Consider the following 25709-nt stretch of genomic DNA (forward strand, 5'->3'; position numbering starts at 1 on the left):
AACCAGACTTATAAAGTGGCATATGCATCTGGAGTATGTTTGCAGTGGCTGGAGGCCCTGGTGCACCCATTCTGTGTGTCTGTCTTCTATGTCTTCCTGCTTGCAGGAATAAATAAATAAGTAAATATCTATTTATTTATTTTCATTTGACAGAAAGAAGGAGGGGGAGGTGGGGAAAAGAATAGGCATGCCAGGGCCTCCAGTCACTGTATACGAACTGTAGATGTGCACCCTCTTGTGCATCTGGCTAACGTGGGTCCTAGGTAATCGAATCTGGGTCCTTTGGCTTTGCAGGCAAATTCTGTAGCAGCTAAGCCATCCCTACTGCCCAATAAATTAAAGTATTTTTTTAAAATTTAAACTATAAAATTCTCTAGGGTTGTACTTGTCAGCTGATTGAATTTCAGATATTTTACTAATCTTTTTGCAAATATTACTTTAAAAATATTGGAAGCAAACTAATTTCTGATTATCAGCCAGTATTTTTTGATTGCTTCTAGATAGCACACATAAATCACACAACTGGAAATTGTAAGGTGTTAGACTTTAAAAGTTTATTTTATCTGCAGTCTTTAGTTTGGCCAGCCAAATGCAGTCTTTTCAACAGCTAAATAATTCACCAGCAGGGAATTATCAGTGATGATTTAAATCAGCTGGCTGGAAATTAACCATCCTATGAGAGGCATTCAAAACAAATAAAATAGGGAGGATGATTGACAAAATTACTGAGTTTTGACTTATACTTTTAATGACACTAATGTTTTTCTTTTTCTTTTTTCCTTCCCTTGTCTTGTATCCTCATGTCTTTATAAAATCTGATATGTTTTTCTGTGGTACTCAAAACCCTCTGGCTCCTTGTATACATTGATCTGTGCAGTGTTTTCTTACATAAGTACAACACAATTTATTTTGAAATTCTTTCATAATTTTCATTTTGTCTTGCTACCTATCTTATATCTATATCTAGTCATGCCTCCTCCCCATCTTGGCTTTTTTTTTCTTTTTTTTATATTTGTGACTATGCTTTTTGCAGTACATGTTGGATGCTGCTAGGAAATTACAGCCCAACTTATATGTGGTAGCCGAGCTGTTCACGGGAAGTGAGGACCTGGACAATGTCTTTGTTACTAGACTGGGCATTAGTTCCTTAATAAGAGGTAGGTAGGCCTGTTGAAATCTATTTCCTATCTGAAAGTTTAGCTTTTGTTTAAGGAATGTAAAGTATGTTACAGCTTTATATGCAATGCTTGATAATTTTTAACACTGCAATATTAATTGTAAATGGTCTATAGGAAATTTCTTGATTCAAGTATAACTGAATCTGCTTTTATCAATAAAACATTTTACTTTACAATAAGATACTTTATTTCAAATTGAAAGAACAGTGAGGCCAGACGTGGTGACATACACCTGTAATCCCCCCATTTAGGAGAAGAGGCAAGATGATCACAAGTTTGAGGCCTGCCTTCTGGGATACATAGTAAGTCCTTGAGTAGCCTGGGCTATATAATCAGCCTCTGTCTCAAAGGAAAGAAAAGAAAAGGGAAAGGGAAAGGGAAGACAGACCAACCAGTGTGGTGACTGAAGATGCACAGACAGAACCTTATTTGTTGTATGTGTTTGTATAAAACTACATCTTATTTATTTTGCATACTTTAATTTCAGAACAATAGAAACAACACAAAAATAATACACAACTCAACCTTGCTGTGGAGGGAGGGAGGGAGGGAGGGGAGGGAATTTTTCTGCCTACACACAAGGACGGGAAAGAAGAGAACAAAATCATCAGGCTTCAGCAGAGGGAGCCAAGCAGGGCAGAATCCTTGGGGAAACTTCTGACTAATGATTTCATCACAGCATTATTGGGGGCTTTTGTTTGTTAGTTTTGTTTTGAAGCAGGGTCTCACTGTAGCCCAGGCTAACCTGGAACTCACTCTGTAGCCCAGGTAGGCCTCAAACTCATGACAGTTCTACCTCAGCCTCCCAGGTACTGGGATTAGAGGCATGAGCCACCATGCTCAGCTTTTTATTTGTATATTTTGAAAATATACAAATCTGTTTTTTATATCCTACCTAGATATTTGATGTAATCCTGAGATACTTCTCCACAGATTTGGTATAATTGACATTCCACTGAACAACTATTGTTTTCTTTTTTTTGTATATAAACTGTTTTTCCAGTTAAGTTGTAGGAAGATGTCTTTGGTTACCTAAACTTTTCAGGTATTTGCGTAATTACGTAAAGGTGTGAAATTTCTGAAGAGTTGATATGTTCTAAGTCAGTCATAAGAATCTAGCTCCTGGACACTGCACTGTTCAACAAATCTGTAATGCTGTGCAGAGGCCATGAGTGCGTACAACAGCCACGAAGAGGGAAGACTAGTTTACCGATATGGAGGAGAACCTGTTGGATCCTTTGTTCAGCCCTGTTTGAGACCTTTGATGCCAGCTATCGCACATGCCCTGTTTATGGACATTACCCATGATAATGAATGTCCAATTGTGGTAAGCATCAATCTATTCCTTTTCTTTTTTTTTAAAAGATTTCTATTAATTTATTTCAGAGAGAATGTGTGTGGTGTTCCAGGGTCTCTTGCCACTGCAAATGAAGTCCAGATGCATGCACCACATTTTGAATTTGGCTTTATGTGAGCTTTGGAAAATTGAATCCAGGCCATCAGGCTTTGGAAGCAAGTGCCTTTAACCATTGAGCAATCTTTCCAGCCCCAATCCATTTCTTTTTCTTTTTAATTTTTTTTGTTCATTTTTATTTCTTTATTTGAGAGTGACAGAGAGAGAAAGCAGATATATATAGAGAGAGAGAGGGAGAGGGGAGAGGGAGAGAAAGGGTGCGCCAGGGCTTCCAGCCACTGCAAATGAACTCCAGACGCGTGCGCCCCCTTGTGCATCTGGCTAATGTGGGTCCTGGAGAATTGAGTCTCGAACTGGGGTCCTTAGACTTCCCAGGCAAGTGCTTAACTGCTAAGCCATCTCTCCAGCCCTCTTTTTCTTTTTTCCAATCCACTTTTAATATTGACTTGCTTTACTGCTTTGGTATTTAGTTCTCTGATACTTGATGACAGTAATAGTCACATACTTACAAGTAGTATCTTGTATTTGTAATTGAAATCCATTATTTGTCTCAAGTAGCCCAGGCTGGCCCCAAACTCTGTGTAGCTAAGGATGACTTTGAATGGCTGATCATCCTGCCTTCACCTCCCAAAGTGAATTCTTGTTTTGTGGTTTTCTAGCACAGATCAACCTATGATGCTCTTCCAAGTTCCACGATCGTTTCCATGGCATGCTGTGCCAGTGGAAGCACACGGGGCTATGATGAATTAGTGCCTCACCAGGTTGGTTTCCTCAAGTCCACATGGCCACCCACTTTGATTATTTTTATCAAAAGGTCTCATTGTAATTAAAGTGTGTGCCTGAAAAAAGCTTACCTTTCTCTAGATATCTGTGGTTGCTGAAGAACGGTTGTATACCAAGTGGAACCCTGGAGCATTGCCGTCTAATACAGGCGACGTCAGCTTCCAGAGCGGGATTATTGCAGCCAGGCGTGCCATCAATAAACTTCATCAGGAGCTTGGAGCCAAGGGTTTCATTCAGGCAAGATTTTACATTTTGTAAATTCTTTCTGAACTGTCAACTTCAAAGGCAGGCTTTCCATCCTGAGTACTAGTGTCACCTAAGCTCTAAGCGAGTTGCTCTTTTGCTCTCCCAGGTGTATGTGGATCAGGTGGACGAAGACATAGTGGCAGTAACGAGACACTGTCCAAGCACCCATCAGTCTGTGGTGGCTGTATCTCGAACTGCTTTCAGGAATCCTAAAACTTCATTTTACAGCAAGGAAGTACCTCAAATGTGCATCCCTGGTAATGCCATCAAAAATTGTCTTCACATGGCATGTGAACTAGTACAAGTGTGAGTGAAGTGAGAAAAGGTAGAATTTAAGGTTATGTTTTTTACTGCATAAAACAAAATCTGGACAAAATACTCCCAATTGTTAAATTATATGTGTGTGTGTGTATGTGTGTGTGTGTATAATATCTTAATACATTCCCCTTTTCCATATTTATATGTCATGTTTCTCTTATACTATGGATAACATCTACATTTTTGTTTATATATACTTATCATACATATACATTAAAAATGAGCTGGGTGTGGTAATGTATGCCTTTAATGCCAATGCTCAGGAGGTAAAGGTAGGAGGATCACTGTGAGTTCAAGACCAGCCTGAGACTACATAATGAACTCCAAGTCAGCCTGGGGTAGAGTGAGAACCTAACTTTAAAAACAAAAGCAAAAGTGAACAATATTCTAACAATATGTATGACTTTTCATAGCCTATCTTCATCTACTCTCCCATCCCTCTGTCAAACCACTATCTAGCCAAATAGATATTTTTGCTATTCCCCGAGTAGTTTTACTTCCTTAGATAATTGGTTGGTTGGTTGGTTGGTTGGTTGGTTGGTTGGTTGGTTGGTAGGTAGGTAGATAGACAGACAGACAGACAGATGAATTTTACTGTATTAAATGTTATAGCAATTATAGTCTATGTCTCTATTTTTTTATAATTTAAAAAAATTTATTTTTATTTGAGAGAGAGAGCAAGAATAAATGGGAGTGCCAGGGCCTCGAATCACTGTAAATAAATTCCAAATGCATGCACCACCATGTGCAGCTGGCTTATGTGGGTCCTGGAGAATTGAACCTGGGTCCTTTGGTTTTGTAAGCAAGTGCCTTAACTGCTAAGCCATCTCTCCAGCCCCTAATTTTTTTTTTTTTAATGAGAGAGAGAGAATTGGCATACCAGTGCCACCACTGCTATCAAGCTCCTGATACACATGTGCCACCTTGCACATGTGACCTTCCACACTTGTGTCTCCTTGAATGTCTGGCTTATGTGGGACCTGGAGAGTCAAATATGCGTCCTTAAGCTTGGCAGGCAAATGTCTTAACCACTAAGCCACCTCTCTAGCCCTACCTCTCTCTTTTGACAATTATATGTCCTTGAGATCTGTCCTGATTGTTTTTTTATTCTTTTCTAATGTCTATATTTTACATGGCTTACTCTTGGGCAAGCAGTAGCTTATCATTTGTAATTGAATGAAAAGTCTCATAAACATCATCATATTCTATATGTTTGCTATATTCATAGCACCAATTATGAAAAATTATGAAGCTGAACAATTTCAGTTTTCAGTATTCACTACTTTATTTAACTTTTGATTAACTTATAATCAGAATTCTTGTCTGGTCTTTGCTAATGCTAATTGTTAGTTAATTTGTTTTTTTGTTTAGGTTTTTTTTTTTGGTGCTGACTACTAAACCCAAGGCATCATTCATACCAAACACACATTCTGCCACTACCTGTACTCCCAACCCCATAGATACTTTTGCAAAACTCAGTCAGTGTGCAATATTATCTCAGGTTTTCATCATTGAGCATTCTCAGAACATTTTTCAGTCTACATAATTGTGATTGTCATTGTGTTTCATATTTTATGTTAGTGTTGACTTCTTTTGAAGATTCTATAGTATTGTTAAGTATTTTAAGTTTGATTGTGTGCTGGAATAATTTTTGTTAAATTTTTATCTATGACAAGGCAAAATTGAAGAAGTAGTTCTTGAAGCTAGAACTATTGAGAGAAACACAAAGCCTTACAGGAAGGATGAGAACTCAATTAACGGAATGCCGAACATCACAGTAGAAGTTAGAGAACACATACAGGTATTGCAGTCTCTGGTCTCTTCACTTTGTTTAGTATTTTAAAGACAATAAAATTCTTTGAATAAGTTTTCTATATTTTTTTCCAAGCTTAATGAAAGTAAAGTTGTTAAACAAGCTGGAGTTGCCACAAAAGGGCCCAATGAATATATTCAAGAGATAGAATTTGAAAATTTATCTCCAGGAAGTGTCATCATATTCAGGTATGTTAAATGGACTCAAAGGGTTGATTTATATTTAGAATAGCTTGTATATCCTGTTAACTTTGAGTAAACTAAAATTTTAACAATTTTTTTTTTATCAATTACCTAGAGTTAGCCTTGATCCACATGCACAAGTCGCTGTTGGGATTCTTCGTAGTCATCTGACACAGTTCAGTCCTCATTTCAAATCTGGGAGCCTTGCTGTTGACAACTCTGATCCTATACTTAAAGTCCCTTTTGCTTCGTAAGTATTCCTTGTACCGATGTGCTACTTACACAACGAGTGAGCTAGCACTGCTGATGAGAGAGCAGATTTGGATCTTCCATCTCCTTGCTGCTCAAAGCACAGTGAGCATCAGCTTTGTTATCATTTCATTTTGAAACCCTGTTTCAAAAAGCAAAAGGAGGGGAAGGCAAAAACAGTAAGACCTTGGACAAGTTACCCAAAGATATAATTGTAGTGAGTCTTATGAAGAATTGTGAGAATTTGGGACTAGGGAGATGATTCACTAGTTAAAAATGCATGTTTGCAAAGCCTAATGGCCTGGGTCAGTTCTCCAGTACTCATGTAAAGCCAGATGCACAAAGTGGCACATGTATCTGGAATTCTTTAGCAGTTACAACAGGCTCTAATGTACCCATCCTTTCTCCCTCCCTCCCTCCCTCCCTTCTCCCTTCCTCTCTCTTTCGCTTCCTTCTTTCCTTCCTTCCTTCCTTCCTTCCTTCCTTTCTCTGCTCATAAATAAATAAATACATTTTAAAGAGTTAAAAAATATATAAAGCTGGGCCAGGTATGGTGGCACACACCTTTAATCCCAGCACTCGGGAGGCAGAAGTAGGAGGATCACTGTGAGTTTGAGGCCACTCTGAGAATACATAGTGAATTCTAGGTCAGCCTGAGCCAGAGCAAGACCCTACCTCAAAAAACAAACAACAAAAATGTATGTATGTGTGTGTACACATACATATAAAAAGCTGGGTGTTGTGGTGCACATCTTTAATCCCAGCACTTGAGAGGCAGAGGTGGGAGGATCACCATGAGTTCCCGTCAGCCTGGGCTAGATAGAGTAAGACCCTACCTTGAAAAAACAAAACCAACAAAAGAGGTGGTAAGAAATGGAGGAAGACATAGATTCATACACACATGCAACCAAACACATATACCACACACAAAAGAAGATGAAGGAGGCCTGGCATGGTGACACACACCTTTAATCCCAGCACTTGGGAAGCAGAGGTAGGAGGATGCCCATGAGTTTGAGGCCATCCCAAGACTACATAGTAAATTACAGGCCAGCCTGGGCTACAGTGAGACCCTACCTCTTAAAAACAAACAATATGGGGCTGGAGAGATGGCTTAGCAGTTAAGCGCTTGCCTGTGAAGCCTAAGGACCCCGGTTCTAGGCTCGGTTCCCCAGGTCCCACGTTATCCAGATGCACAAGGGGGCACACGTGTCTGGAGTTCGTTTGCAGAGACTGGAAGCCCTGGCGCGCCCATTCTCTCTCTCTCCCTCTATCTGTCTTTCTCTCTGTGTCTTTCGCTCTCAAATAAATAAAAATTTTAAAAAAAATATATGAAGGAGGGCTGGAAAAAGGGCTCAGTGATTTAAGGTCATTGCTTGAAAAGCCTGACAGCCTCTGTTCAGTTCCCCAGTACCCATGTAAAGCTAGATATACAAAGTGGTACATGCATCTAGACTATCAATTTTCTCTCTCTCATAAGTAAATAAAATATTTTTTTAAAAAGATGATAAAGGAAGGAAAACCCTAAGTTTAAATGGAAAAGATTTTAAAAGTTCATGAAAGGTTATATACAAACTAAAGATTTTTTTTTTTTTTTTGCTTTTTGAGGTAGGATCTCACTCCAGCCCAGGTTGACCTGGAATTCACTGTGTAGTCTCAGGATGGCCTTGAACTCATAGCAGTCCTCCTATCTCTACCACAGCTGGGATTAAAGGCATACACCACCATGCCTGGCCAGCATACTTTTAACCAAGTAAATTTGATTATTTACTTGGTTTTGAGATAACATTACTTGTAACTTAATTTCTGCTATGTTTTACCCATTACTATTTATAATATAGCAGTATATGTTTATTTCAACACTGAATTTCTAAAATATGTAGTGCTACATGCAGATCTTTTTTATTAAGGCAAGTATATTAACTATTTGTCTTTATTTTCCAATTCTTAGTGTTGCCTCTAACTTAACCTTGGCTGAGCTAAATCAGATTCTTTACCGGTGTGAGTCAGAAGAACAAGAAGACGGTGGAGGCTGCTACGACATACCCAACTGGTCACCACTTAAGTATGCAGGTCTCCAGGGTGAGTGAGCATGAGAGAGGTGACTGTTCGCATGGAGCTGAGCGCAGAGCTCAGATTGTGCTGCTGCTCTCATGATTGACCTTTGCCAGGTACTAGCGCTTCTGAACTTCAGTGGAGCACAACTGTACTTCTTTCTACTCAGGAGACTAAGGCAGGAAGATTGTGCATATGAGGCTATCAGTGAAACCCTATTTGAAGAAAAAAAGAAATAGCCGGGCATTGTGGCACACGCCTTTAATCGCAGCACCATGAGTTTGAGGCCACCCTGAGACTACATAGTGAATTTCAGGTTAGCCTGAGCTAGAGTGAGACCCTACCTCAAAAAAACCTAATAATAATAATATTGATAATAATGTTACTTAATTCAGAAGACTGTGTAAGGAAAAGAATGTAAAATTGTGTGAGGATTAAATGAGATAGATCATTTGTATAAAACACTATAAGTAGTCAATAATGTAAAACATTCACTGAGAAGATGTCTAGAGTTTCTAGTTTTATGGGGTCATTCTTTAAGTTAAAATCAGTTATGCTTTTTTACCTTACTGTTTTTGACTTAGTTTATTATATAACAAGAAGGAGAGTGTCCTTGAAATTTGAGTTCAGAAATGTTGTGTTACGGAGATACTTGCACACCCATGTTTATTGCTGCACTATGCACAATATCCAAGAAATGGAATTAAACTAAATGTCTAATAACAAAAGAATGGCTAGAAAATATGTGATACTCATACACAATGGAATCTTATGCAGCCAAAATAAAAAATGAAATAATGGCATTTTCAGGAAAATGGAAGCAACTGGAAATCATTATGTTAAACAAAATAATGCAGACTCAGAAAGACAAGTACCAAGTTTTCCCTCTTCTGCATAACTTAGACTTAAAATTATACACGTGTGTGTGTGTGTATTTAGGCTGAAACATGAAAGGGAAGGAAGAGGCCTTAGTGGAGTGGAGAAATAAGAGTGGGCAATGAAATATGTGTGATGAGAAAGCAGAAGAGGGAATCATCTGGACTAAAGAAGGAAACTGGTCGGCTGGAGAGAAGATTCAGCTGTTAAGGTGCTTGCCTTCAGAGCCTAGTTCGATTCCCCAGTATCCAAGTAAAGCCAGATGCACAATGTGGCACATGCATCTGGAGTCCATTTACAGTGGCTGGAGGCCCTGGCATACCCCTTCTCTCTGTCTCTCTTGTATCTCTCTCTGCTTGCAAATAAATAGATTATTTTAAAAAGAAAAGAAGAAGAAGGGGGCTGCATATATGGCTTAGCAGTTAATGTGCTTGCCTGCAAAGCCTAAGGACCCTGAATCCATGTAAGCCAGATGCACATGGTGATCCATGTGGAGTTCATTTGCAGTGGCTATAGGCCCTGGTGTGCCCATCCTCATTCTCATTCTCTTTCTCTATCTCTCTCATAAATAAATAAAAATAAAATATTTTTTAAAAGAAAGGAACTAGCCAGAGTGTGAGAGAGGAATGGATGAGAAAAGTGTACAAAATAACACATATATACAAAAATGTCTTTATGTTGTATGCTGAGCTAAAGTGAATTAAAATAAAACAAAAAGTTGGGGCTGGAGAGATGGCTTAGTGGTTGAGCGCTTGTCTGTGAAGCCTAAGGACCCAGGTTCGAGGCTTGGTTCCCCAGGTCCCACATTAGCCAGATGCACAAGGGGGCGCATGCGTCTGGAGTTCGTTTGCAGAGGCTGGAAGCCCTGGCACACCCATTCTCTCTCTCCCTCTATCTGTCTTTCTCTGTGTCTGTCGCTCTCAAATAAATCAATTAATTAAATAAATAAAAATTTAAAAAAAAAAAGTTATTTGCTAAAAGTTAAATAGAACTGGCCTAGAAATATAATACATTTTGCCAGGTGTGGTGGTGCATACCTGTAATCCTACCACTTGGGAGGCAGAGGTAGAAGGATCCCCATGAGTTCAAGGCCATGATGAGACTACATAGTGAATTCCAGATCAGCCTGGGCTAGAGTGAGACCCTACCTCAAAAAAAAAGCAACAAAAGAAATAAAATATATTCTTATTTGTTTTGTGTCTAGCTGACAAAAAGTTTTTTTATCCTACAAAGAGAATTTCCAGGTGACCAAACTTTGTGATTATGGAGAATTAAAATATTGCAGATTAGACCTAAATTATTTTGGGCAGCTCTTTGCCCCTTTGAAAGCCATTCATTGCCCGCTCCTTTATCTGATCTAATATCCTTATGGCTATCAATACCTTTAAAATGTGTTCTTCACAAACCACTGGCTCCCACCCATCAAAAAGCTAAGAATGTTACCAGATAGCATGTAAACCTGTGACAACCACCAATGTATACTACCATCTGGCTGGTAATATTTTTGTAGATTTTTCTTGAAATAATTTCGTTTGTCTAGATAGCATGGTGGCATACATCTATAATCCTAGCGCTTGGGAAACTGAAATAAGGTGACCATGAGTTCTAGTCTAGTGCTACAAGACCTTTCAAAATACCAAACAAATGGACTAGAGAGATGGCTCAGTGGCTAGAGGTGCTTGCTTATAAAGACTGGTGACTGGAGCCAGGCGTGGTGGCACATGCACTTGGGAAGCAGAGGTAGGAGGATCACCATGAGTTTGAGGCCACCCTGAGACTACATAGTGAATTCCAGGTCAGCCTGAGCTAGAGTGAAACCCTACCTCGAAAAAACAAAAAACAAATAAAGACTGGCGGCCCAGATTTGATTCCACTGTACTCATATAAACCCAAATGCACAAAGTGGCACGTATGTCTGGAGTTGGTTTGTAGTGGCAAGAGGCCCTTACAGTGATCCTCCTACTTCAGCCTCCCAAGTGCTGAGATTAAAGACATGGCACCACCATGCCTGACTCATTTTGGCATTTTGACACACACCATTGTGCTGTACTCATTCTTCTCTCCTTCTATTTCCCTTTTTAAAAAAAAAAAAAATTAGGATATTTTTCCTTTTTTAGGTAGGATCTTACTCTAATTCATGCTTATCTGGAATTCACTCTGTAACCCCAGAGTGGCTCCAGACTGCCTCAGCCTCCTCAGTGATGTGCTGGGATTAAAGGTGTGTATCACCGTGCCAGCTTTCTGTTTGTTTATTTGAGAGAGAGAAAGAGAACAGGTGTGCGAGGGCCTTTTGCCACTGCAAACAAACTCTGAATGCATGCACCATTTTGTGCATTTGGCTTTACATGGGGGCATGGGAAGGCAAGCTTTGCAGGCAAGCATCTGTAACCACTGAGCTATATCTCCCAGCCTCTGCCCCTGTTCTCTTTCTGATCCTCTTCCTCCCCCCCCCCCCGTCTCCCTTCTGTTTTCATGTCACATATGTATTGTATGTTTGTAGTTAAATCTAGGTTTTCTAGTTTAAATTTGAGATCTGGAGATTAAATGCTTAACTATATCAATAGTGGATAGTTTTTTCAAGGTAGGTTCTCATTCTAGCCCAGGTCAATCTGGACTAGAGACACTACCTTGGGAAACCAAAAAAAAAAAAAAAAAAAAAATACCCATACTGGCTAGTTTGATGCCTTAGGCAGAGAAACCATGCTAATTGCCTTTGAATCTTACACTAGTAAAATAAAAAATTTTAAAAAAGTGAGCAGTCTTAGTAGTTCTGGTCCTGGAAAGCTCTGCATGTCTATTGTGACTTGGTATAAGCTGCTGCTCCCATAATTGCCTTCAACCACGCTACCTGCTGCCACTGTGGACTCAGCAGTCCTTGTACTATACCTGTGTTCTCCCCATATCATTTAGAGACCAGCCACACCCTAAGCTGGGAGCATCTTGACCTTGCTAATAATACAGTAATGTGTGGATTTTCAGGGTTAATGTCCGTGTTGGCAGAAATAAGACCAAAGAATGACCTGGGGCATCCATTCTGTGAAAATTTGAGATCTGGAGATTGGATGATTGACTATGTCAGTGGCCGGCTTATTTCACGATCAGGAAATATTGCCCAAGTAAGTAGAGTTATATTGTAGTCTAGGAAAACATCAAGGACCATATTGTATGTAATATTTATGGTTTCTTTGAACCATTTTCCTTTCTGCTTTTGGTGTTTTGTTTTATTTTGTTTTGTTTGTTTTCTAGCCCATGCTGGCCTGGAATTCACTGTATAGTTGATACTCCTACCTCTGTCTCCCGAGGTGCTGGGATGAAAGGTGTGCACCATACTAGCTGAACTATTTTCCTCTCTGCATCATCTTTTAGTTCTAACGAATGGAAATCTGGTTAATAGGTTACTGCATAGCAGAATTACGTATTTAGACTTAACTCTTAAAATACACCTAGCCTGTAAACACCAATTAATTTTTAAATTATTTTTGTAACAGGTTGGCAAATGGTTGCAGGCTATGTTCTTCTACCTGAAACAAATCCCACGATATCTAATTCCCTGTTACTTTGATGCTATATTAGTTGGTGCATACACCACCCTTCTAGATACGGCATGGAAGCAGATGTCAAGGTATCTATCCACAAGGCTGGAGTAAATGGACATATTATGTGGGAACTGTATGCATCATCACTGTACATATACCCTTACAGACCAAAACACTCAACTGAGAAAGTGGTTAAGTGAATCAGACATTTGTTAGCATCCTTGAGTCAGAAACATACAAAATCAAACTTAGATATTAAACATCTGTCTTATAAAGCCAATAAACCATGTTTGGGGAAAACTAAATTGTTTTAGGTTACTTGTTTCTGTTTATCCACTAACTTTTTGTTAGAGTTAAAACTATTAAAGAGTTTACAACAAACCGTATTGCTATTTTGATATATTTGTGTAGAAAAATTAGCACTGGAAAGTAAGCATAAGAAATTGAATGTGCTAGTGTACAGCTGAAAGCCTAGCCTAGAGGGTGCAGGGGAGAATCCGAAGTTCAAGGCCATCCTTGGCTACATAGCAATTCAGTACCTTCCTGGGCTACATGAGAGGCAGGCTCAAAAACAAACAGAACAGAAAGCATAAGAAAATTGCTAAAAATGTTGGAATTGCTATAAATGATATTTCAATTTAACACTTTTTTGTATAGCTTTGTTCAGAATGGCTCAACCTTTGTAAAGCACCTTTCATTGGGATCTGTCCAGATGTGTGGAGTGGGAAGGTGCCCTTCTCTGCCACTTCTGTCACCCTCACTTTTGGATGTGCCATACCGGCTCAATGAGGTCACAAAGGAGAAGGAGCAGTGCTGTGTCTCTGTAGCTGCAGGTAAGGTTCAATAAGTCAGTACTAGTCAGAGAGGCTGTAGAGGCTCCATGGATAGAGCACTCACAGTACAAGTATGAGGACTAGCATTCAGATCTCTAGCACCCTGTAAATGCCAGGGTTATGCTGCGCCTCCCCCAATTCTAGTGCTTGGGAGTTGGAGACAGAATCCCAAGGCAAGCTGGCTAGCTAGACTAGCTAAATCAGCAAGCAGTTGGTTTAGGCGAGAGACTTTGCCCTCAGTAAATAAGGTGGACAGCCACGAAGGAAGATGCCTGCCATGTCTCTAGCATGCACAAAAAAGTAAAGTCAGGCTAGAGAGATGGCTTAGCAGTTGAGGCAATTGCCTGCAAAGCCTAAGGACCCAGGTTTGATTCCCCAGAACTCAAATAAGCCTAATGCACAGGTGGTCCATGCATCTGGAGTTCGTTTGCAGTAGCAGGAGGCCCTGGCCGTGTCCATTCTCTCTCTATGTCTGCCTCTCTCTTTCTCTCTCTCCCTGTCTCTTCCCCCTCCCCCCAATAGCCAAATCAAGTATGATCTCAGCTTTCAGGAGGCTCAAATAGGATCACTGTGACTTGAGGCCAGCCTGGACTACAGAGTCAGCGTGAGATAAATTGAGACCCTCCCTCCAAAAAAAAGAAAGAAAGAAAAGAAAAACCTACGAGAAAGTTATTGTTTTATAGCATTTATTTATTAGTTATTTGAAATAGGGTCTCACTGTAGCCCTGTAGCCCAGACTGACCTGGAATTCACCATGTAGTCTTAGGCTGCCTCAAACTCACAGCAATCCTCCTACCCTTGCCTTCCAAGTGCTGGGATTAAAGGTCTATACCACACCTGGCTTTTTTTTTTTTTTTTTTTTTGAGGCGGGTCTCACTCTAGCCCAAGCTGACCTGGAATTTGCTGTGTGCTAGGATTAAAGGCATCTACCATGTGCCCAGCTAAATTATTGAGTTTTTGTTAATTCATTATATTATCAAAGGTTTTATGCCATTGCTTACTCATAACAGCCATACTTACTATTTAATTAAAACTGCACCAAGTACTGTGTATGTATGTGTTTTATTGTGGCTGGTTTATCCTTCTGTAAGTCTGTGAAGGTTTTTTCCCAACTCTTGGAATTTTTTATATATTTTAATCAAATCTAGTTTGGTACCTTTTTTTCTATATTTCATGCCCAGGTTTTGGTATTTCAAGGTAGGGTCTCACTCTAGCCCAGGCTGACCTGGAATTCACTGTGTAGTCTCAGGCTGTCCTCGAATTCACAGTGATCCTCCTACCTCCCTACCTCCCACATGCTGGGATTAAAGGTGTGTACAACCATGCCTGGCTTCATTCCCCGTTTTAAAAAGTAAACATAACATCATAATAATTAAGAGATTATGAATTGAAAAATAACAAAAAAATACTAGTTAGATGTTATAGCAAATGCTTTTAATTACAGCATTCAGAAGGCTAAAGTAGAAGAGACACTGTGAGCCGGACATAGTGGTGCACACCTTTAATCCCAGCACTCGGGAGGCAGAGGGAGGAGGATCACCATGAGTTCAAGGCCACCTTGAGACTACATAGTGAATCCCAGGTCACTCTGAGCTAGAGTGAGATCCTACCTCGAAAAACCAAAAAGAATAAAGAAAGAAAAAAAGAAGGGTCACTGTGAATTCAAGGACAGCCTAGAATGAGACACTGCCTCAAAAAACAAAGCAAATATTAAATGATTTTTTTATTGCATGTCTAATGTCAAATACTTTAAACCATATTTACTGCTAATCTCTTCTGCAAGTTGATTTAAAACCCAAACCAAGTGACAAATCCAAGCCTGCAAAACAGGCTGAAAGAGGGCTGGAGAGATGGCTTAGCAGTTAAGGCACATGCCTGTGAAGTCTAAGGACTCCATTCTCCCAGGACCCATGTAAGCCAGATGCACAAGGTGGCACATGCATCTGGAGTTCATTTGCAGTGGCTAGAGGCCCTGATGCGTCCGTCCTCTCTCCTTCTCTTGCTCATTAATAAATAAATGAAAATAAAAGAATATTTTTAAAAATAGGCTGAAAGAAAGTCTTGTTTTTTAAATAAACTTCCAGTATGTTTCTAAAAAGTGCTAGTAATAGAGGCCACTAAAGTTTAGAGCATTCCCAATTAAACTGAAATATATAACATTGTAGAAAAACAGTAATATTATCTATATCGTCCCCTTTGTTACCATTTAGTTTCTGTAAATTTGTATCTGCTCAGACTTGGTGGTACCTCATGTGGCTGTTTCACTTAGAATGATCTTGAAAATTCATAAACTCTGTTTTAAGGGCTAGGGATTTAACTTTGTGGTAGCATAGTTACCTATTATGCACAAGGCCCTAGGTTCTATTCCCACTACCACAATTTTCTTTTAGTTATTTTAAGAGGAATGAAATACAAACTCTGTTTTAACTGTGTAATTTTGTTTCAGATTGTCATTTGTCTGATCTCTTTCTGATACCTATTATTCCTATAAATCTAAGCAGGTGCTCTTAAAATTAAACTGGAGTGTCAGGAAATTAGATGATTTATTTCAAGCCTATTTAACACCAATCTTTTTGACTGTGCACTGCCCAAAACAGAGGCATTTGATTATACCTCATATTCATCTTTAGCACCTGATATATACTGTGTGCGGCAAATAAATGTAAGTAAAAGTTCTGGGTCTGGAGGGATAGCTTAGCAGTTAAGGTGTTTGCCTGCAAAGCCAAAGGACCCAGGTTCGGTTCCCCAGGACCCACATTAGCCAGATGCACAAGAGGGTGCATGTGTCTGGAGTTTGTTTGCAGTGGTTGGAGGCCCTGGTGCATCCATTCTCTCCCTCTCTCCCCTCCCTCTTTCTCTCTCAAATAAATAAAAATTTTTTTAAAGTTCTGGTATTTATTTCTGGTATCCCAAAGGAGTGTTTTACCTAATCTTTAGTGGCAAAAAATAGGACTCTGTTCAGATTTGCAGGCAAATTATTGCAAAGTTCATTTTTAAATGGGTGGGAATGCCTTCCTTTTATAAGAATATTGCAAAAATATATAATTGTTGGCTTTTATAAGAATTAGCAAAGTAGGGGCCAGCACTGGGAGTGTTGACACACGCCTTTAATCCCAGCACTTGGGAGGCAGAGGTAGGAGGATTGCCGTGAGTTCAAGGCCACCCGGAGACTCCATAGTGAATTCCAGTTCAGCCTGGGCTAGAGTGAGACCCTACCTCGAAAAAAAAAAAAAAAAAAGTAGGGGCTGGAGAGATGACTTAGTGGTTGAGGTGCAGCTACCTGGAACATTAAAGCTAGTAACATGTGAATTCCTTGATTTCATCTTCAAAACCTATTTCTGTAAAAGCACAACACTTTTAAAACTGTTTTTACATAATTATATATATTATATACAAATGTGGCAGTATTAAGTTCTAAATTAATGGAAAATATTGTAGTAAACTTTAACTATAGAATGATTGATTAATAAACATATTGAATTAGGTATTGTTCAGGTAATCATTTCATATTTAGATTTACTTAGTCTGAAAAGACAAATTGAAATCCATTCAGTAAGGAATCCCTCTGAGCTCCTAGTACTTGGGGCCAGGGTATAACCCAATGGTAGAGCCCTTGCCCAGTGCTAGTCTTAATCACTTGCACCATAGACTCCTTTCAGAAGTGATAAGACCTCAGAACTCCGTTCCACAGACACTTGCGTGTGTAGACACACATTTTGGAGATCATTTTTTTTTGTTTTTGCAGTTGCCTTTGGCCCCAGTCTTCAAGTGAGTGTATATAATAATAGAGTTGACTATATTATTATGATTAACACATTACTTGGATATCGTTTCTGTTAGGCTTACCTCACTTTTCTTCTGGTCTTTTCCGCTGCTGGGGAAGGGATACTTTCATTGCTCTGAGGGGAATGCTGCTGGTCACTGGACGCTACTTAGAGGCCAGGTAAGAGAGTTGGGAGGCAAGTTTATATCTCAGTACTTTCTCCATGCCTTTCAAATGTTCCCTTTGAGCCATCTGTTTGCAACCACATTTGAAAAGTGTGTTTGCCTTAGACTTAGTTTTATTTGTTGTATGCTCATTTAATAGTATCCCAGAATTGAAAAGGAGGAAAAATCTTGAAGTAGCTAAGTTCTAGTTCTTCATATGACAGGTCTGATCATCTTTAGGGTTTGCAAACTTATCTTGATAAAACAAACTTGTGTAATGATTTTATGACTTCTATGATGAAAGGATTGCTTTCTTTGAGTCTTATAAAAAGAATTATACCAAGTTTTTCCCTGTTTGTTGTCAGATTTTATAGCCTTCAGGTTTGTTTTGTTTTTGTATATTGTTTTTGTTTATTGTGATGTTTTCATATAGTGCAGTAATATAAATGAATTTACTTCTGGTTAAAAAAGAAGTTCTAGGGCTGGAAAGATGGCTTAGTGGTTAAGGTGCTTGCCTGCAAAGCCAGAGGATCCTGGTTCCACTCCCCAGGACCCATGTAAGCCAGATGCACAAGGATGGTGCACGCATCTGTAGTTCATTTGCAGTGGCTGAAGGCCCTCGAGTGCGCACATGTACGTGCTCTCCCTCCCTCTCCCTCTCTCTCCCTCCCTCCCTCTCTCTCTCTCCCCCTGCCTATTTCTGTATCTCTCTCTCAAGTAAATTAAAAAGAAAAAGAAAAGAAGTTCTAGGGCTAGATGGATTTCTCAGCAGTTAAGGTGCTTGCCTGCAAAGTCTAACCACGCTAATTTGATTCTCCAGTATCTACATAAAACCAGATGCACAAAGTGGTGCATGCATCTGGTGTCTATTTGCAGCGGCTAGAGGCCCTGACATGCCCATTCTCTCTGTCTGACTCTCTTATATCTCTCTGCTTGCAAATAAATATTTCTTAAAAAAACCTTAAGTTCTGCAGTATTACCTCTCAAAGCTTGCTCCACAAACCATTATCGCTGTCAGCTGAGACCTTGTTAGAGATGCAAACTCTTGGTGCCTATATAATACCCCCAAATCCAAGCCTAGGCATGGGAAAGGGTCAGCTTGGGGGATAGTTACTGTTTGAACAAGGTAGGTGATTATCTGCATCCTGAAGCCACAGCTTAGTAGCACTGATCTATAAGTGTACAGTCTTGGCATAAAAGCCAGGTGTGGTGACTCATGCCTTTCATCTCAACACTTGGAGGCAGAGGTAGGAGCATTGCTGTGAGTTTAAGACCACCCTGAGACTACATAGTGAATTCCAGGTCAGCCTGGACCAGAGTGAGACCCTACCTCAAAAAAGCAAAAAAAAGGAAAAAAAATTAAAAACCTTTTTTATATAATGCCTTGTTGTGATGTCATCAGGAAAACAACTAATGGTTACCTTTCCAGGTGGCAATAGTTTTATTTATTTTAAATATTTATTAGAGAAAGAATGTGCCTGCTAGGGCCTTCAGCCACCACAGACAAACTCCAGATGCATGTGCCACTTTGTGCATCTGCCTTACGTGCATACTGGGTAATTGACCCTGGGTCCTTATGCTTTGCAGGCAAATGCCTAACTACTAAGCCATCTCTTCAGCCCTGTTTTTGACTATTTTAAAACTAAGCTGTTAAAGTAAAATAAAACTGACCTGTCTGTATTGGTATATGAAATGAATCTTTCCTTTCCTTACCTAAGAACTTTTCTTATTGGCTACTTAGAGTTAATAGAACTGTTGAAAGGTAGTAGGCCATTTGCTTCTTCCCAGACCCCTAAGTGAATTATTTAGCAATAGGTTCTTGGGTAGCAGGATTCAGCATGATGTGGTGGCTAAGAGTCTTGCCTTTCCCATACTACAACTTTTTGTTTTGTTTTGGCTTGGTTTTTCAAGGTTTTTCTCATGTTAGTCCAGGCTCTCCTGGAATTCACTATGTAGTCTCAAACTGGCCTCAAACTCACAGCAATCCTCCTATCTCTTGTTTCCCAAGTGCTGGAATTAAAAGACTGGGCCACCACGCCTGGCTTCCCAGATTTTTCTTAACCACAGCTTTCTGTGCATCTTACAAATTAGTTTTTCAATATTGTGTGTGTGTGTGTGTGTGTGTGTGTGTGTGTGTGTGTGTATACACCAGGGTCTCTCGCCACTGCAAATGAAAGCCAGATGCTTGCACCAGTTTTTGCTCTGGTTTTATGTGGGTGCTGGGAATTGAACCCCAGGCTACTGGGCTTGGCAGGCATGCACATTTAGCCACTGAGCCATCTCCAGCCCAGCATCCTCCAAGTCCTAGCCAGCTGTCTCTTCATCATTATCTTCATCATTTCAAAGTATTTTCAACTTTTCTCAAGATGTCTTCTTTCACCTGGGTTCTATAGAAGTGTGATTTTTAATCTCATTTATTTATTTATTTATTTGAGAGCGAGAGGAAGAGAAAATGGGCACGCCAGGGCCTCCAGCCACTCTAGACGCATGTGCCACTTTGTGCATCTGGCTTACTTGGGTCCTTAGGCTTCTAAGGCAAACACCTTAACCACTAAGTCATTTACCCAGCCCCAGTCTCTAATTATTTTAGAACTGCAACTGACTTTAAAGGAAAAAAATATTTGCAAGCAGAGAGAGAGAGAGAGAAGGGGAGGGGAGCAGGCACACCAGGACCTCCATGCCCTGCCTTTTTTTTTTTTCAATTTTGAATTGGGTCTCACAGTGTAGCCCAGGGTGGCTTCAACCTCCTCCTTTTTTTTTTTTTGCATGTTAGTGATGTGCACATTTGCATGTACGTGGAGGGTGGAGGTCAAAGTTTTGATGTCAGGTGCCTTCTTTGATCATTCCCACCTTATTTATTGAGGCATGGCCTCTCACTGAACCTAGGTAGTCCAGCCAGGTTGTCCAGGAATTCTCTGTCTCTACCTCCTTAATGCTGGGATAACATATGGGCCTCCACATCTGCATGGCATTTATATGATGCTAGGGTCTGAACTCAGGTCTTTACACTTGTACAGCAAGTGCTTTGCTAACTGAACCACCATTGAGCCATGGGTTCAAGTGAGAGGCTTTGTCTCAATAAAAAAGGTAGAGAACACCTGAATAAAACACCTGACATCTACCTATGGCCTCCACATGCATGTGCACACACACATGCATATACCACAGTTGTTTATTTTATTTTATTTTTTGGTTTTTCAAGGTAGGGTTTCACTCTAGCCCAGGCTGATGTACAATTCACTATGGAGTCTCAGGATGGCCTTGAACTTATAACAATCCTCCTACCTCTGCCTCCTGAGTGCTGGGATTAAAGGCGTGTGCCACTACTATAAAACAACAGTTTTATTTTAAATGCTAATCTCAATACCTGACTCCAAAGATGAAAAGCCAATAGCAGAGAGGGCAGGTTATTATAGGAAAAAAGATAAGACTAGAAGTTGGTGCACCTGGTAAAGTGATGTTTTTTGTTTGGTTGTTTGGTTTTTCTTCAGTTTTCAAAGTGTTTGTTGTCATTTGAAATAATCCACTTATTTCTGTTGTTTTAGGAATATTATCTTGGCCTTTGCGAGTACTTTGAGGCATGGTCTTATTCCCAATCTCCTTGGTGAAGGAACTTACGCCAGATACAATTGCCGGGATGCTGTGTGGTGGTGGCTGCAGTGTATTCAAGACTATGGCAAAATGGTTCCGAATGGTCTAGACATCCTCAGGTGCCCAGTTTCCAGAATGTACCCAACAGATGATTCTGCTCCCTTGCCTGCTGGCACACTGGTAAAGACTGTTTCATAAAATAATTATTCCTGGAATATGACTTGTATTTATTCTACTAATTTTTTTAATATTTATTTATTTACCTATGTATTTATTTGAGAGAGAAAGAGAAGTAGAGAAGGACACAGAGAATGAGTGAACCAGGACCTTTTTCCACTGCAAAGGAACCTCAGATGCATAGGCCACTTAGTGCATCTGGCCATCAGACTTTGCAAGCAAGTGCCTGTAACCACTAAGCCATCCATCCATGATATCTCAAAAAGGATCAACTAAACAACAAATAAATAGTGATAGGTTGGGGAATAGGTGAGTGCGGTTGGAGAGGGTCTTAACAACCAGTCCAGGGAATTCAGTTAATCTTTGAAAAAGTAGGGAACAGATAAACATTTTTGAATGCCTCCCCCTGTCAGGAGTATACACTGATATGGATGTATGGGTCTATTTCTATAATTTATTTGGCATATGGGCAAGGGGGTATGAAAGCCACTTCATTTTTCCCGTGATGTTCTTATCACAAAGTACTTTTTTAAAAAAGGTATCCTATAATTTTTCTGTCTTCTGTTGCCAGCTGTCATGTTTCAGTTACATGATATGTGCTTACTTTACACATAATTCATTGTATTATTTTCCCATGGCTTCTCAAAAATTTTTATAACAATTTTAAAATACTTCACTATTTTTTTTGTTTTGTTTTGTTTTTCGAGGTAGGGTCTCACTGTAGCCCAGGCTAACCTGGAATTCACTATGTAATTTCATGGTGGCCTCAAACTCACGGCAATCCACCTATCTCTGCCTCCCCAAGTGCTGAGATTAAAGGTGTGTGCCACCATGCCCAGCTCTACTTCACTATTGTTATAGTTACTAGCAGAGGTGTGGTTTTTTGTTGTTTGTTTGTTTGTGTGTGTGTTTGTTTGCTTGTTTGTTTGTTTGTTTGTTTTTTCCTCAAGGTAGGGTTTCAGTCTAGCCCAGGCTGGAATTCACTACATAGTCTTAGGGTAGCCTTGAGTTCACAGCGATCCTCCTACCTCTGCCTCCCAAGTGCAGGGATTAAATGCGTGCACCACCACACATGGCTTAGTAGCAGCGTTTTTATATGATAGAGTTTTGGTTTTATTCAGAAGTTTTTAAATGAAGTATAGTTAAGCATATAAGAACTCTAAACATTTTGCTTCTATAATTCTTTATTTGAATATATATCTATATCCTGAGCATTATATTTATTACTTATATAGATAAAATAAAATTCTATGGAATTTTATGTTCACTGTAGTTTTTGTTTGTTTGTTTGTTTGTTTGTTTTTGTTTTTGCTTTCTAAGTAGGGTTTTGCTCTAGTTCAGGCTGACCTGGAATTCACTATGTAGTCTCAGGGTATCCTTGAACTCATGGCAATCCTCCTACCTCTGCCTCCCAAGTACTGGGATTAAAGGTGTGTGTCACCACTCCTGGCCCCACTGTGGTTATTTTCTAAAGTCATAATAGATCTGAAATCTGAGCACCATTTCTGCACATAATTCAACCCTATTACCATGTATGTATGAATAAGAACAGCTATGCCCATTTAAATTTTAAGTGCTGAGCTGGGGAGATGGCTCAGTGGATAGAGGGACTTGCTCCTCAAGCCTGCCGCATGTGTCTGTAATCCCATCGTGGCCTTCTCCAGTGGCAAATGAAAGAAACCCTATTTCAAACAAGGTAGAAGAAAAGGACCAACACCCATGGTTGTACTCTGACTTCCATTTACTTGCCTGTGCGCGCGCGCGCGCGCACACACACACACACACACACACACACAGAAATAATTTAAAATAAATTATAGTTGCTGAATGAAAAGCTGGGTATGTATTCATTACTCTTAGAAGCTGTATTCACTCACTAGGTTTGTTTTCATGTACAAGCAAAGTTTGACTGTTAAATGCCACAGACCTGATAATTTAAACCAGAAATGTTCACTATTCACACTACTCTTATGCTGGGTACTGTTTTTTGATTCATAAAAGCTTCTTTGTCAATCCAATTCCTGTTTCTCTCTCCAAAGGAAAGTATATGTTTTCCCTTTGCTTGAGTTGAGGGATTTGGGGGAAGATAAGAACGGAGGTAACATCCATGATGTCTCAAACAGGATCAACCATTGTTCGAAGTTATTCAGGAAGCTATGCAAAGACACATGCAAGGCATTCAGTTCCGAGAGAGGAATGCTGGGCCACAGATAGACCGAAACATGAAGGATGAGGGTATGTAATCTTAACTCCATAGCTAACATTTACTGATACCATCAAACCTTGCAGTTGTTCCTTTACTTTATAAATACTCAGGCAGAACATCAGACTTTAACATGAAAAAGACTGATAGTTTCTTATCTTACCCAGGTTTTGTTTCTAGAGGAAAGATAAAATTGTTATCTTTGGAGGTTGTATAGATGGCTTAATGGATAAAGTGCTTGCTGCCATGTAAGCATGAGTTCAAATCCTGAGAAACCACATTAAAAACAAAAAGAAAAGAGGACACTGGTAATTGTCTGTACTCTCAGCACACTGATGGTGAGAAGGAGGCAGAAAGGCAGAAACAGGAGACTCTGCCAGAAACTTACGGGCCAGCTAGCCTAGTGAATGCAGAGGTGAACCATGAAAGACCCTGCCTCAAACAAGGTGGAAGTCAGGGACCAATACCTGAAGTTTTTCTGTCATCTGTACACCTGCAGTCACACATAAATGTACACACACATGTGCCAAAAGCTTGTATCTTTTCTCAGCCAATTTAAAAGGTAATATTGGGGGCTGGAGAGATGGCTTAGCAGTTAAGCACTTGCCTATAAAGCCTAAGGGCCCCAGTTCGAGGCTCAATTCCCCAGGACCCACGTTAGCTAGATGCACAAGAGGGCGCACACGTCTGGAGTTAATTTGCAGTGGGTGGAGGCTCTGGTGCACCCATTCTCTTTCTCTCTCTGTCTGTCATTCTCAAATAAATAAATAAAAATAAACAAAATTTTTTAAAGGTAATATTGGTGTTGTAATTTAAAGTATTTTTAAAATATTTTATTTTATTTGAGATAGAGAAGCAGAGAGAGAGAGAGAGAATGGGCATGCTGGGGCCTTTAGCCCTGCAAATGAACTCCAGATGCATGCGCCACCTTTGCATCTGGCTTACGTGGATCCTGGGGACTAAAACCTGGATCCTTTGGCTTTGCAGGCAAGTGCATTAACCACTAAGCCATCTCTCCAACCCTGCTGTTATAATTTATAATCATGACAGTAATATTAATTACTATTCCTCAGTACCTACGTAAAGCCAGATGCACAAAGTGACACATGCATCTAAAGTTCATTTGAAGTGGCTAGAGGCCCTAGCGCTCTTATTCTCTCCTTCTCTCTCTGTTTCTCTCTATGTGTGTTTCTATCTCTTAGCTTGCAAATAAGTAAATAAAATATTTCTTAAATAATAGTAATTTAAGCCAAGCATGGCGGCACACACCTGTAATCCAGCACTCAGGAGGTGGAGGTAGAGTCATGAGTTCAAAACCAGCCTGTGCTACATGGTAAGCTTTGTCTTAGAAAGCGTAAGGAAAAAAAATACTCCACAAACTAAGTACTTCCTGTGTGTCAAGCATTGTGCTAGACTTTACCTGTATTCATCGAGAAGAAGTTGTGATGGGACAACTGAAGAGTCACACAGCTTTTAGGTGCCAGAGGCAGGATATCGCCTGTGCTTTACCTCTATGGCCTAGGCACTTAAAAGGATACAATTTGTAAGAAGGTTTATATGTATACAGGTGAAAGTAAATGCCCTTTCTTAGCTACTTCTGTGTTTACCATGTTCTTCTTTTGGCACGCTATTCATTACCAGCCTATACAAGGCTAATAATTTTGTTCATTTTTCTTCTTTCCTCTTACACAACCATTTTGACAGGTTTGGTTTATATTTTTTTAATGTACTTAATTGCAAGCAGAGAGAGAAAGAGACAGAAAGAGAGAGACTGGATGCACCAGGGCCTCTAGCCACTGCAAACGAACTCCGGGTGTATGTGCCACTGCATCTGGCTTCACATGGGTACTAGGGAATCAAACCCAGGTCATTAGGCTTTGCAGGCAAGTGTCTTAATTGCTGAGCCATCTCTCCAGCTCTAGTTTATATTTTTTATAAATAGGTATCACTTTATGAGCAGGTAGAGTGTTAACTCTAATTCAGAAAGAATTAAAGATTCATGAAAAGTTACAAGAATGATACACAGAGCAAAATGAACCCAGTTTCTCAAAATGACGTTTTGTGTAACTGAACTGTAATATCAAAATGAAGAAATCAGGGCTGGAGAGATGGCTTAGTGGTTAAGCGCTTGCCTGTGAAGCCTAAGGACCCCAGTTCAAGGCTCGGTTCCCCAGGTCCCACGTTAGCCAGATGCACAAGGGGGCGCACACGTCTGGAGTTCGTTTGCAGAGGCTGGAAGCCCTGGCGCACCCATTCTCTCTCTCCCTCTATCTGTCTTTCTCTCTGTGTCTGTCGCTCTCAAATAAATAAATAATTAAAAAAATATAT

The 25709-nt window shown here is 39.8% G+C and overlaps 1 protein-coding gene across 3 annotated transcripts in view; it reads left to right on the plus strand.

The window, feature by feature from the left end:
- Agl (amylo-alpha-1, 6-glucosidase, 4-alpha-glucanotransferase) overlaps positions 1 to 25709 on the plus strand; it is an 80765-nt gene that overhangs the window by 42567 nt on the left and 12489 nt on the right. For all 3 annotated transcript variants that reach the window (XM_004663950.2, XM_045137975.1, XM_045137976.1), the window contains 15 exons: positions 1034 to 1157; positions 2342 to 2505; positions 3252 to 3353; positions 3457 to 3612; positions 3728 to 3878; positions 5616 to 5740; positions 5828 to 5940; positions 6050 to 6184; positions 8135 to 8265; positions 12094 to 12230; positions 12603 to 12736; positions 13308 to 13483; positions 17324 to 17426; positions 20956 to 21181; positions 23302 to 23413. In XM_004663950.2, the coding sequence (XP_004664007.2) occupies positions 1034 to 1157; positions 2342 to 2505; positions 3252 to 3353; positions 3457 to 3612; positions 3728 to 3878; positions 5616 to 5740; positions 5828 to 5940; positions 6050 to 6184; positions 8135 to 8265; positions 12094 to 12230; positions 12603 to 12736; positions 13308 to 13483; positions 17324 to 17426; positions 20956 to 21181; positions 23302 to 23413 (2089 nt within the window). The remainder of the gene's footprint in view (positions 1 to 1033; positions 1158 to 2341; positions 2506 to 3251; positions 3354 to 3456; positions 3613 to 3727; positions 3879 to 5615; positions 5741 to 5827; positions 5941 to 6049; positions 6185 to 8134; positions 8266 to 12093; positions 12231 to 12602; positions 12737 to 13307; positions 13484 to 17323; positions 17427 to 20955; positions 21182 to 23301; positions 23414 to 25709) is intronic.

Source organism: Jaculus jaculus, chromosome 19, assembly GCF_020740685.1.
Source record: "Jaculus jaculus isolate mJacJac1 chromosome 19, mJacJac1.mat.Y.cur, whole genome shotgun sequence".
Classification (NCBI taxonomy): domain Eukaryota; kingdom Metazoa; phylum Chordata; class Mammalia; order Rodentia; family Dipodidae; genus Jaculus; species Jaculus jaculus.